General features: G+C 48.3%; 2 protein-coding genes across 2 annotated transcripts; both read right to left on the bottom strand.

The window, feature by feature from the left end:
- Positions 1 to 972: 972 nt before the first annotated feature.
- LOC102041987 (7-alpha-hydroxycholest-4-en-3-one 12-alpha-hydroxylase) lies at positions 973 to 2517 on the bottom strand. The gene has a single exon (XM_014309990.2). The coding sequence runs from the start codon at positions 2515 to 2517 to the stop codon at positions 973 to 975; it is 1545 nt and encodes a 514-aa protein (XP_014165465.1).
- A 2018-nt stretch (positions 2518 to 4535) lies between these two features.
- Positions 4536 to 8355, bottom strand: ACKR2 (atypical chemokine receptor 2). The gene is made up of 3 exons (XM_005428197.2): positions 8212 to 8355; positions 7585 to 7642; positions 4536 to 5894 (listed from the first exon to the last, which is right to left on the bottom strand). Exons 1-3 carry the CDS (start codon positions 8353 to 8355, stop codon positions 4777 to 4779), a joined length of 1320 nt encoding a protein of 439 aa, XP_005428254.1. The 3' UTR covers positions 4536 to 4776.
- Between the last annotated feature and the right edge of the window lie 3021 nt (positions 8356 to 11376).

Here is an 11376-nt window from a genome sequence, read left to right as displayed (position 1 = left end):
AGCAAAGCAGAGCTTGTAGAGCAAAGTTTTATCCTGCACTGATTCAGCAGATAAAAAAAATATTTGAGGGCTATAAGATCACAGTGGCTGTAGTCCATAAGGGATTGAGGTTGCTCTCTTTGGAGGCCTCATCAGATGCAAGAAGGGAGCCATAAACGAGAAAAAATTTCCCCAAGGAAATGCATACATCTTTGGAGAGGATATTTGCTGCTCTCTGACCTTTCAGGGGTTCACCACAAGCTGATGCCATCCTGCCAATGATACTTCATGTGGAAAATAAATTATCAGGTGCAGAACGTGACCAGACAAGCCTAGGGACCAGTCAGTCACCTATTTGAACCCAACCAGCCCTTTTCACCCCCTTACATCTCAATTTTCCTCCCTAAATCACCCAAATCCCTCTTTTATCCCCCTTTGATTCCTCACCAACACATTATTATTTAAAGTCTTGTGCGGTCCCAAAATGCTCTTTTCCTACACAGCATAGGATGTCTCTCCTGCCTTGACACAATGCCCCTTATCCCAGGTGGTGATCCAGAGAGCTGTTCCTGATGACACATCTGCATGGGAGTCATGCTGGGACCATGGGTCTGATGCTCTGCTGGGGCAGCCCTGGGAGGAACCTGGACAAACCCTTACTCCTTGGAAGCCCTGAATTTGAGTTCCCACCTGCCAATCTGACCCTGTGCTCCTCCTGGCTTTCAGTGGGCTGATGGCCCCTGGGGTAGGGCTGGGAGTAGCCTGGCAGGGCACATTTTGTCTCTCAGTGCAGATTACCCTCTTCTATCCCATAACCAACACAACAAGCAGCAGCAGCACACGAGGAGGAGGAGGTACCAACAAAAGCCATGACAAACATTGAGCAAACAAGATCATATCAGTGTTGGCACTGCACAGATCTGATAACCATGAGATCAGACAGTTTGTCCCATAGGTGACACCAGAATAAACACCACCCCAGGAGTGCCCAGGTCAGAAGCGTGGCCGGTGTCTGAAGCGAACGTCGCGGACAGGCTGCATGGTCCCAAATCCCCAGCGGCTGATGTCTATGGCTGGGATCTCCTCCTCCTCATCGACCAGCTCCAGGTCAAAGTGACTCAGCATCAAGAACACAAACAATTTCATTTCAGCAGTAGCAAAGAAGCGCCCGGGACAGGTGGAAACTCCTGCCCCCCAAGGCATGCTGACGAATTTCAGCTTCTTCCCGTTTCTGTAGAAATCTCTCCTGGTGCCGTCTGGGTTTACAAAACGGTCGTACTTAAATTTGTGAGGCTCCTCGTGGATTTCTGGGTTCATCTGCATGGAGATGTGTGGGAACAGAGCCACCCTGTCCCCCCTGCGCAGGGTGAACTCTGTCCCACTGCTTGTCCTCAGGGAGGTGTCCTCGAGGACAGCTCTGACCAGCATTGGGGCTGCCACCAGCCTCAGGGTCTCCTCCAGAGCACTGTCCAGCAGAGGGGTCTGGTTGAGCATGTCCCTAGTGACAGTAACTGGGGGGCTCCCTGCCTTTACTTCCTGCCCACTCTCCCTCAAGACTTTATCCACCTCATCTCTCACAGTCTTCAGAGCCTCTGGGTGCTTCAGCAGATACAAGAGGAGCCAGAAGGCAGTCGGGCCCGTGTTGCCTTGGGATGCCCAGAGGAGCATGAACATGAATCGCTCCCGCATGTACTCGGGGACACCATTTTCTGCCAGAAGTTTGTCTTGATCACTTATCCAGCCACTGATATTGTCCTTCTGCCAGACATTCTTCACAGACAGCACGTTCCAGAAGTGTCTCTTCAGCCTCTCAGCTTCTCTTTTGTCCTTGGGAGGCAGCAGAGCATAGGCCAGGCGAGGGAAGAGGCAGTCGTACTTACGGAACTCCTGGAAGAGCTGGTTGGAGTGGAGGCGATCCTGCTCTTCAGCTTTTTCCTGGCTCCCTGCCCCTCGGGGTGGCTCAGTGCCATACAGAGCCAGATACCCAGCTCTGAAGACAATGTTGTAGCAGTAGTGGAAGAGGTTTTCCTCCTGCCACACTCTCTTCTCTCCTGAGCTCAGTTTGAAAAGCAGCAGCTTCCGAAAGCTCTCCATGGTGGCTTGTGTGAGGACAGTGAGGCCATCTCCCATCAGGTGCTTTATGCTTGATGTATGAACTATGCTATAAGTGGCTTTGGTGGGCTTGTAGCCAAAAGCCTGCACGACCAGCTGAATTGCACTAGTCCTAAAGTCCAGTTTGGATCGCGATTCCTTCACAATGGTGCCAAAGGAGAAGGGATCCATCACAAAGGTGAAGTAATGGCCACCGATCAGCACCGTGAAAACATCCCCGTGTTTGCTCTGCATCCTTTTGAGAAACTCTGAGCTGTCCTTTCTGAATTCCAGCAGATGGCCCAGCCAGGGAATGGTACCTTTGTCCAGGGGTGGCTCATTGGGTCTCTGTCTCCGAAACACGCCCAGCACATAGAGCCCACCGAGCAGTGATGACACCAAGGTGCAGAGGAGAACCATCCAGAGCACCATGAGAGCTGTGCCCATCCAGGAGCTGGGACTAGAGGCAGGCTGGGGCAGGAATGTGCATTTTATCCCCACCCAGCAGCTGATAGGCAGATGCAGAGCTGACAGCCTGTGTCCTCATTGGCTGTGAGTGTTTGCCTTGTCCCTGCGGAGAGCTCTGCTCGAGGTGAACTCATCCCTGGATGAACAGAGATTTTTAAGGTGGAAGGTATGTTGGAATTCTGTTGGAGTACCCATGCTATATTAGGGGGATGGGTTTTGGCATGAGGCAAATTCCCTTCTCTAGGCTGCATGGACCCCAGATTTTGTAAGGAAAATGTTCAGAGAATTCCACTCTGTGATTTTTGCCTTTAAGACCAGGCTATGGACACCCACTGGAAAAATGAAACCAAGAGTGGATGTTGGGAATGATACTGGCAATGAGCACAGGACCGAGGGAAGGGGTCCTGTGCTCATTTCCACAGCTCACAGCTGAGCTGATTTGGTCCCAAAAGCCAAGAGAAGGAAAAGAGTCTGACATTTTGGTGTTCTCCACAGCACATGGTGTCCCAGGAGTGCTTTGCCAATGAACAGTGCAAGTGCTACTGCTCTGTCTGAGTGCCAAGCAAAGCAGCTGAGCTGCACCACTGCATTTGCTTGGCACCAGAGGAGTCCAGAGTTTCCAGATGCTCCATCCAGACCCTGGCTGGGGAGCAGTGCCCACAGGGACCAGAGCACTTCTGCTTTTCCCACTTTCCCTTCTGCTTCTCAAACTCCCCAGTTACCTCTCTCCAGATGGGGTCTGGGGACAATGTCAGGGATGCTGTATACCACCTGGCACTGCTCCTCTGGGCGCTGCCACCCTGACTGCCACCACAGCCTGTCCCAGCCCCTGGTGCTTGGACCTCTTCTTGTGCAGGATGGAGTGTGACATTAACTCCCCTCTATTCCTCACCTTTGCTCTTCCCTAGAGCATCTCATCATAAGTTTTCCACAGTCCCAAGAGCCTTCCTGTGTCTGGGATCACAATCTTCATTTTTTTAGCCTCCCAGCTGCTGTCCCTTTTCTGTCCCTTTCCACGTTCCCTACAGTGACCTGACCCGAGGAGTGAAGGCCACATCATAGCATCAGCTAAATATTTATTCTGGCTTTGTTTTTTTAAGGAAAGCTCCCAACCTTAGCATTTTGGAAAAACACTACAGCAATGTTGGGAAGAAAAATAACAGCAGTGATCAACTCAAAGCCCTTCTCAGTCCTGTAACTTTATGTAGTAATAAAATAAATGTGATGAGTGCTTTCTCTTAAATTAATCATTTTATTTGTACAACTCTAGGCAACTTCCACACTTAATAGATTTTCAGGATGAAAAGGGACCATTTAAGGTTCAGGAGCATTTGGGGTGAATAATGCCTTTAAATAAAAGTCAGCAAACTCAGAACCTTGAACTTCAAAGCTGCACTGGGTAATAAGGATTGACCTCTGTGCTCTTCTGCTCAGGACATGCTCTCACTCTGTTGTGTTTCAAAGCCAATATTTATGTTACAGGTGGTACCCATGGATCTTTTTTATTTTGTCAAACTGGATCTAGGAAGGCAAATACCTCCACCACCGTTCTGCTGAGCCCCCTTTTTATCTCTTTCTCTCTGATTGTTATTGGTCTGGACTTTGTTCTAATCAAACTGTCTCAAATCAGCTGATGATCAAACTGATCTCTAACCAAGGCTCTGCCCCTTGGAGAGCCACAGTTCCCAGCTCAGCAGGTCCGTGTGGCACAGCTCATCATGACAGAGAAAAACTCAGCTTAAAGGTGTCCAGTCCTTCCTGTTTATCTCCTGGTAGAAAACAAGATTGTCCTGGTTAAATCATCTGGCAGATGGTAAGAGCCAGGAGAAGCAAAGCCATCCCTTGGCAGTCTTTCTGGCCTGATGGATGAGCATGGGATTCCATCCATGGAAAGCCCATGCCAGGGAGGAGAATCTCTCCTCAAGTTTTAGTTTGCATTTTTTAAGGCACAACATTGAGAAATCTGATCCTTTGTTTGCTACTGCCTCACACACTCCAGATGGGAACTGGGTTTCTTCCACTAGTGTAAATCCAGGACAATTCTTTTGTAATAATTCCACTTGCAACAGAAACAGATCCCACATGTACTTTTCCAATCCCAGTATGGAAAGTCCTCATCTCAAGGCTGTTGCTAGGATGAACTATTTGGTTACACAGTGCTGTGGGCTCACACCAACTCCATCATGGGCACAACAGAGGGCTCACACATAATGTAAATAATGTAAATAATGTAAATATTTATGAGGCATTTGTGATGCTCAACATTTCTATCTCAGCTGCGTATCTGCTGCAAGACGGGCTCGTCTGAGAGTCCTGGATGGAAAAGAAAGCACCTCTCCTGAAAATGGCCTGAGGGATCTTCCACAAATATGCCCTGAACCGTTTCTTCACAAAAGCATAGAGCAAGGGGTTGAGACAGCAGTGGACAAAGGACAAGCTCTCCGTGACCTGCAGGGCATAGTCCAGTTTCCTGCTGCTCTCACAGCTCCTGATCACACCGACATCTTGCAGGGAGTGGAGGATGAGCACAACGTTGTAAGGACACCACAGCACAAAGAAGACCCCCACCAGAGTAAGGACTAAGCAGAGAGCTCTCCTGGAGCCAGGTATCTGGGAGGTGTTGAGCACACAGGCGATGCGGGAGTAGCAGAAGGTCATGAAGAGGAAGGGGAAAAGGAATCCCAGGATGTTTTGAATCACTCGAAAGACAACTTTCCAAAATAAATGTTCCTGGCCATAATCCTGGGTGCACATGATGGTTTTGTTGTGAATTTGACTTGTGCTGGTGAAAAGACCATCAGGAATGGAGAGAGATATGGAAAGGACCCACATCGCCAACAAGACGAGGATGGAATTCCTCCACACTGTCGAGCTGTGAGGAGACCAAGCATGAACTATCTGCAGGTACATGTCCAGGCTCATGCAGCTCACAAAGAAGATGCCACTGTAGAAGTTCAGAGTGTACATGGCATTTAAGAATGGGCACAAGATGTCCCAGGTGACCCACTGAGAAATGTACAGAGCCCAGAAAGGAAGGGTCAGTAGCAGGAAGAAGTCTGAAACCACCAAGTTCAGCAGATACAACTCCGTCATCTTCTTTTTCTTCTTGATGTACATGAGGAGGACAGTAAACAGGAGAGCATTCCCAGCCATTCCAAGCAGGAAGATGACGGTGTAAAATGATGGCAAGAACACCCTGCTGAAGGAGAGCACCTCCTCTTTGGTGCAGAGGCCATAGAGCCCGTAATCCTCCTCATCCAGGTATTCATATGGGTACTCACTCGAATTGACAGCATCCAGCCATGAGTCTGTGGTTGTTGCTGTCACTCCTGAGGTTGTATTTGACCAGTGGCTGCCTAGGAGAAAGGAAAGGGGATCAAATGTTCCAATTCACACAGGAAGCAAACAGCACATCACAGAGGGAACGTGAAACACATCTCTGAAACACACAGATGTTTAGTTCATAGAATCATGGAATAGTTTGGGCTGGAAGGGACCTTCAAGATCATCTCATTCCTGTCATGGGCAGGGACACTTTCCACTATCCCAGGTTGCCTGTAGCTCTGTCCAACTTGGCCTTAGACACTTCCAGGGATCCAGGGGCAGCCACAGCTTCTCTGAGAACCTGTGCCAGGGCCTCACAGCAAAGAACTTCCTCCTAACATCTGGTCCAAACCCACCCTCTTTCAGTTGGAAGCCATTCTCCCTTTTCCTGTCACTCCATGCTCCTGTAAAAAGTCCCTCTTTGTCTTTCTTGCAGGCTCCATTCAGTCACTGGAATTTCATGGGTTTAAATTTCTGCCACTGTCTGGTGAGTATTTTGTGTGCTGAACAATTTGGCCTTTGCCTAAGCACAGGGATAGCTGTCTACATGTACATATTAAAAAAAAAAAACCAAAACCAAAACCCCAAATTAATTCTGCTTTCCTTACTCAGACACATAAAACTTAAAAATGAATGAGCACAGTTTCCTCTGACATACGTCACTACTTCCTCCTGGCACCACCACAAGCTTTTAGTGAAGTTTCTGCTCCAAATTACAGGAAATCCACCACCACAGCTCACTGTGAGCTGCTTATATTCACCTGGGTCACTACTGAGAAAGCAACATCTCAATTCTTGGTAAAGAAGAACCTGCCACCAGCACCTTTATGTTAGTGGGGCTGTTCCCAGAAGGGAAATGCTGAACATCTCCCTGCTCCTGGGAGGACACGGACCCCTCTCCATGCCAACTCTAGGACAACAAGACATGGATTCTGGTAAAAGGCATTTGTAAGTTGAAAATACTGATTTCATAGGATCCCAGAATGATTTGGGTGAAAAAACCTTGAAGAACATCTTGTTCCAGCCCTCCTGCCCTGGGCAGGGACACCTTCCATTATCCCTGGCTGCTCAAAGACTCATCCAAGGTGAGGACACGTAGGCACCAGAATCCAGTCCTGAATTAGGGTGAGAGGGAGAGATTCAGCTGGAAGAACATTGCTGGAGTCACTTCTGCATGACACAAGGCATGAGACAACCCCTGCAGTGGTCAATCATGGGAACTGTGGGCGTCACAGATGGTTGCAGCCCAGATTTCAGGAAATGGTGAGTGATTGGGAGCCTCCTACTTTTGGGATCTGATTTTCAAGCAAAAAAGCTGTCCCTGAGGAGCCCATTTCACACAGTAGGAGATGGGACTTTCCTGGTGCTGTTGGCACTTTGAAGGTTAATGAGGAGTTTATAAATCAAGGTTAATCTTTTGGCAGCAAAACAAAAAACAGTTTTGCAAAAAATTGTGTAAACACCCCTCTACCCCTAAAGCAGGCATTTTTTTTCAACTATGGCCAAAGCTACCCATCTTTTCCCTGGAGCTCATTTTCCAGCAATCCCAAAGAGGCCTGGCTGTGTAGCTCTGGTCTCTCCTCGAGGATCTGTTTGTCCCTGCAGAGATGTGCAGGGTTTAGGGATGGCTGCCTCCCCACAAACACCCAGGGAAAGGGGTGCCCCTCCACCCCAGAGCTCAGAGTGGGCGTGCAGCTGTAAGGGGTGAAGCTCTGGACGTACCTGCTGTGGTCCCATGACTGAAAAGGCTTAAATACCCATTCCAGGCAGTTCCAGGCATCTAAAAAGAAAAGAAAAATGGGTTTGAGCAGGATTGAAATGTTTTTGTGCTGTCTCACAGTTCTTTGGCAAGTGCTGCAGAGCACTTCAGACAGAGCAGTGGGAGAGCAGGGATCTGCCATGGGAAAGAGCCACAAAAAGACTTGTCTGGGAATGAGCTTTTTAAAATTTCTTTTCTGTGTCATATTTTGGAGGGAATTCACCCTCAGCTGTGACTGCAGACCTTTGGAAGGAAACCAAGGCTGCTGAACACAGCAACACCCGAGACTCATAAACTCCTTCCCCTCACACCCCCTCTGCCCACACCAGCACAAACCGTTCCCAAAATTTGCATTTGGGGTCTCTTCCAGCCCACTGAGATGTCTGTTCTCCCTCTGCCACATCCTTCTCCCTCCACATCAGCCCAGCACTGGCGCTCACATCCCCATCCCGTACCTCAGAGTGGAAGGGAGGGCTGAGCTCAGTAATTAATCCCAGCCCCAAGCTGGCTACCCCTCCAAAACACAAGAGAGCCTTGCCAGGTTTCTTGTGTGGCCTTGTCTACAAGCAAGAAGCAGAAAAGGCACTTACAGGAGCTTCTTCTCCTCTGTCCATCCTGCCAGAGGCTTGAACCGAGCTTTTAGGAACTTCTTTCGTTTGTGCAACAGGACAGTCAGGAAATATGAGCTCAGCATAACCTCCCTGGCTTTGTTTTGTTTTCCTGCTTTTTATCATTCCTTGGCAGCTCTGGAAGAATGATCTCCACCCTGTTTGAGCATAACATCTACAAGAGCTCCCAGGGCTGAGCCCCTGCTGTAAAAATCCTTATGTTTTCCAGGAAATGATGCTGCAGGATCCTCATCCTTGGCAGACCAGAAATGGCAAAGGCATTTCTGATGAAGTGGTTTATTGGAGGAGTTTTTGGGCATCAGCATGGGTGAGTGGTCACACTCCTGCTTGTTTCCTCATCTCACCAACAAACAGGGCCATGAGGACACCCTGGCTGTGCCAAGGCTTCCCCTGTGCCAATCCCAGTGCATTTAATTCACCCCAAACCAGCCTGGTAAAAACAAGAGAGCAGAGCAGCAGTGATGGCCACAGCTCCACATCCACAGAGATTCACAGAGGATTCACAGAGAGAAATTTGTTATTTTTACCCATTTCCATGTTTGCCACCATCAGCTGCTGCTGCACTTAAAATATACCCTGTAATACATATCTATTGCTATAATATGTGTGCAACACACACATTAGCAGACAGCAAGAAGCCACTCATAGAGCTGAGACACTGGACACACACACAAGGAAGCTGCAGGTGACAGAGGTTTCATTAGGCCAGCAATTAAAATGAAATAAGTTTTTGTTTTTAATTGAGTTTCTGCCCTGAAGCAGAGAATTAAACGTGCCTCTGAAAGTCACCGGAGAAAGTGGCCTTCACTGTAATTTATTACAAGATATTAACTCAATTTCAGGGCTGGTAATTGCATCGATTTTTTGTTTCCTTTCAGACTGCAGGGCCCTAATGGCTTTGGCAATTAAAGTAACCAGATTAGGGGTAATGGGCAGCACATTTAGAGAGATGCAGGCTTGTCTGAGCCACTTTATTTTGTGCTGCCCAAAATGCCACATGTGGGTGGCAGAGTGACCCTGCAGGAGCAGCAGCTCTGCCTTCCCCCAGCTCGGAGATGGGGAGGTACAAACAGCACACAGGAGCACTGGGCTTAGGGACAAAAGGATTTATATTTGCTGTTTTGCTCTGACAAGTTCTCAAATTTAGGAGAACGTTTTAGGCATCTTTGGGATCCCAATGGATTCTTCTTCCTCTTCCAGAATATGGTTTAGATCAGGAGCAATTTCTAGGCTGTCTCTGGGCATCAAAATCCTGGCACAGAGTGGGGGTTAAACGAGGTCTGCTTGAAAGCTGAAATATGGGAAAATATAGTCAATGACATAATTCAGCAGCAAGAAAATCAGACTGAGGGAAAGCCAGAGAAGCTGTGGCTGTCCCATTCCTGGAAGTGTTCCAAGTTGCATTGGGCTTGGAGCAACCTGATCTGGTGGAAGGTGTCCCTGACCATGGCAGGGAGTGGAATGGGGTGAACTTTAAGGTCCTTTCCAACCCAAACCATTCCATGATTCTGACATCTGGTGGAAGCTCTTCAGCAAAAGGACTAAGAGCCCAAATTTCACATAATTTCAGAAATGTTTGTTGCTGGTTGGGGTTTATGTACAAATCACAAACAGGACAGCACTGCTGATGAATGTGTCTCAAGCTGTTTTATTTTCTAGCATCAGTATCATTACAAAGTCGTGACAATGGGAAGATGCCAGGAGCTCACATCCCAGGCAGCAGACCAAGAACTTAATGTTACAACTCACTTTAAAAGTTTTTTGACTAATTACACAAAGTAAAAGCACATTGATAGTAGTTCTAACTATTATAAGCACACGTACCTTTGGTTAAAACAATGCTTGCTTATTTCAAATACAATACCTGCTTGTAAGCTTTGAGATACAATGCACAGAGCTCTATTATTAAGCTTAGAACTTCTTAATATCTCTAGATATACTATTGGAGCAGATACTATATATCTCTAGATATATAATAATATCACTATATATACTTTTTTGTAGCTGAGGGAGTTATTTTAGATAAGTGTTAATAGACAGACCATTGTTCTATTTGTCCTTACTTTCTACTTAAATAATTTTTCTGCTGACCAATTTTGTGGCTACTGTTTCTCTCTAATCACAGTTTTGCTGTTTCTGGGGCTTGCCTTTTGCAGCTTTCTCAAAACCCTCTGATTTTAAGGATTCCCACAGTGTTTAGGTGGGAAGGGACCTTAAAGACCATCTCATCTCATAGGGAAGACGTGTGCTGGTGTCTTTACAAACAATTCCAGGGGGAGGGGAATGGCTGTCAATGGCTTTGAAACGGGGCTTAATGTCTCTACCTGATTCAAGTAGTGGGTTTATTACAGAGCCCGGGCAGTTTGACTCCTGAAACAGCCAAATGGGGCCGCATAACCTTGAGTTTCTAAACTTTGGGGTAAAATGACAGGTTAGAGGGGGGAATATGAGGTAGGTGGTTCGGGAAGGCGGCACCTCCCTGGTACCTCGGCCAGAGGGGGAAGGCAGAGGGCAGCGAGCGGCGGAGTTTGGGATAAAAGGAGGCTGCGCCCTCCGGGACCGAGAGAGAGAAAACCCCGCGGGGATGTGCCCCAGGGCCTCTCTCCTTTACTGAATGAAGCTGCAGGATCCTCTGTCTCCTGTATGGACACTGCCTCTTCCCAGCAGGGCTTCCCTACGCTCCATCGCCATCCCAGGGACACCTTCCACTGTCCCAGGCTGCTCCCAGCCCTGTCCAGCCTGGCCTTGGGCACTGCCAGGGATCCAGGGGCAGCCACAGCTTCTCTGGCCACCCTGTGCCAGGGCCTCACCAACTCCCAGGGAACAACTTCTTCCCAATACCTAACCTAAAGCTCTTTCCTTTTTCTTTAAAAGTGTTCGCCCTTGTCCTGTCAGCCCTTGGGTGTTGCCAACAGTCTCTCTCCACCTGACTCCACGTCACAGTGGAACAACACGAGACGTTTATGTAGCGAAAAGCAGACAAGCCGCAGAACCACCAGCAGCCGTTTTTCCGCCTTGTTGCCGGAGCCAGTGTTTTGGTGTTTTTGGGGCTAACCCAGAGTCGGAGCCCCCGGCCGGCTCTCGGTACCGCGAACCCAGGACTGAGGCCGGGACTGAGACCAGGGC

Source organism: Geospiza fortis, unplaced genomic scaffold, assembly GCF_000277835.1.
Source record: "Geospiza fortis unplaced genomic scaffold, GeoFor_1.0 scaffold34, whole genome shotgun sequence".
Classification (NCBI taxonomy): domain Eukaryota; kingdom Metazoa; phylum Chordata; class Aves; order Passeriformes; family Thraupidae; genus Geospiza; species Geospiza fortis.
The sequence above is the reverse complement of the archived record's forward strand: the minus strand, read 5'-3'. Positions and strand labels throughout refer to the sequence as shown.

Excerpts from the sequence above, each read along its gene's own strand:
- LOC102041987 (XM_014309990.2), bottom strand. The coding sequence starts at position 2,517 with ATGGGCACAGCTCTCATGGTGCTCTGGATGGTTCTCCTCTGCACCTTG.
- ACKR2 (XM_005428197.2), bottom strand. The coding sequence starts at position 8,355 with ATGATAAAAAGCAGGAAAACAAAACAAAGCCAGGGAGGTTATGCTGAG. Across the intron at positions 7,643-8,211 it reads ACAGAGGAGAAGAAGCTCCT|ATGCCTGGAACTGCCTGGAA; the intron begins GTAAGTGCCTTT and ends TTTTCTTTTTAG. Across the intron at positions 5,895-7,584 it reads CAGTCATGGGACCACAGCAG|GCAGCCACTGGTCAAATACA; the intron begins GTACGTCCAGAG and ends CCTTTCTCCTAG.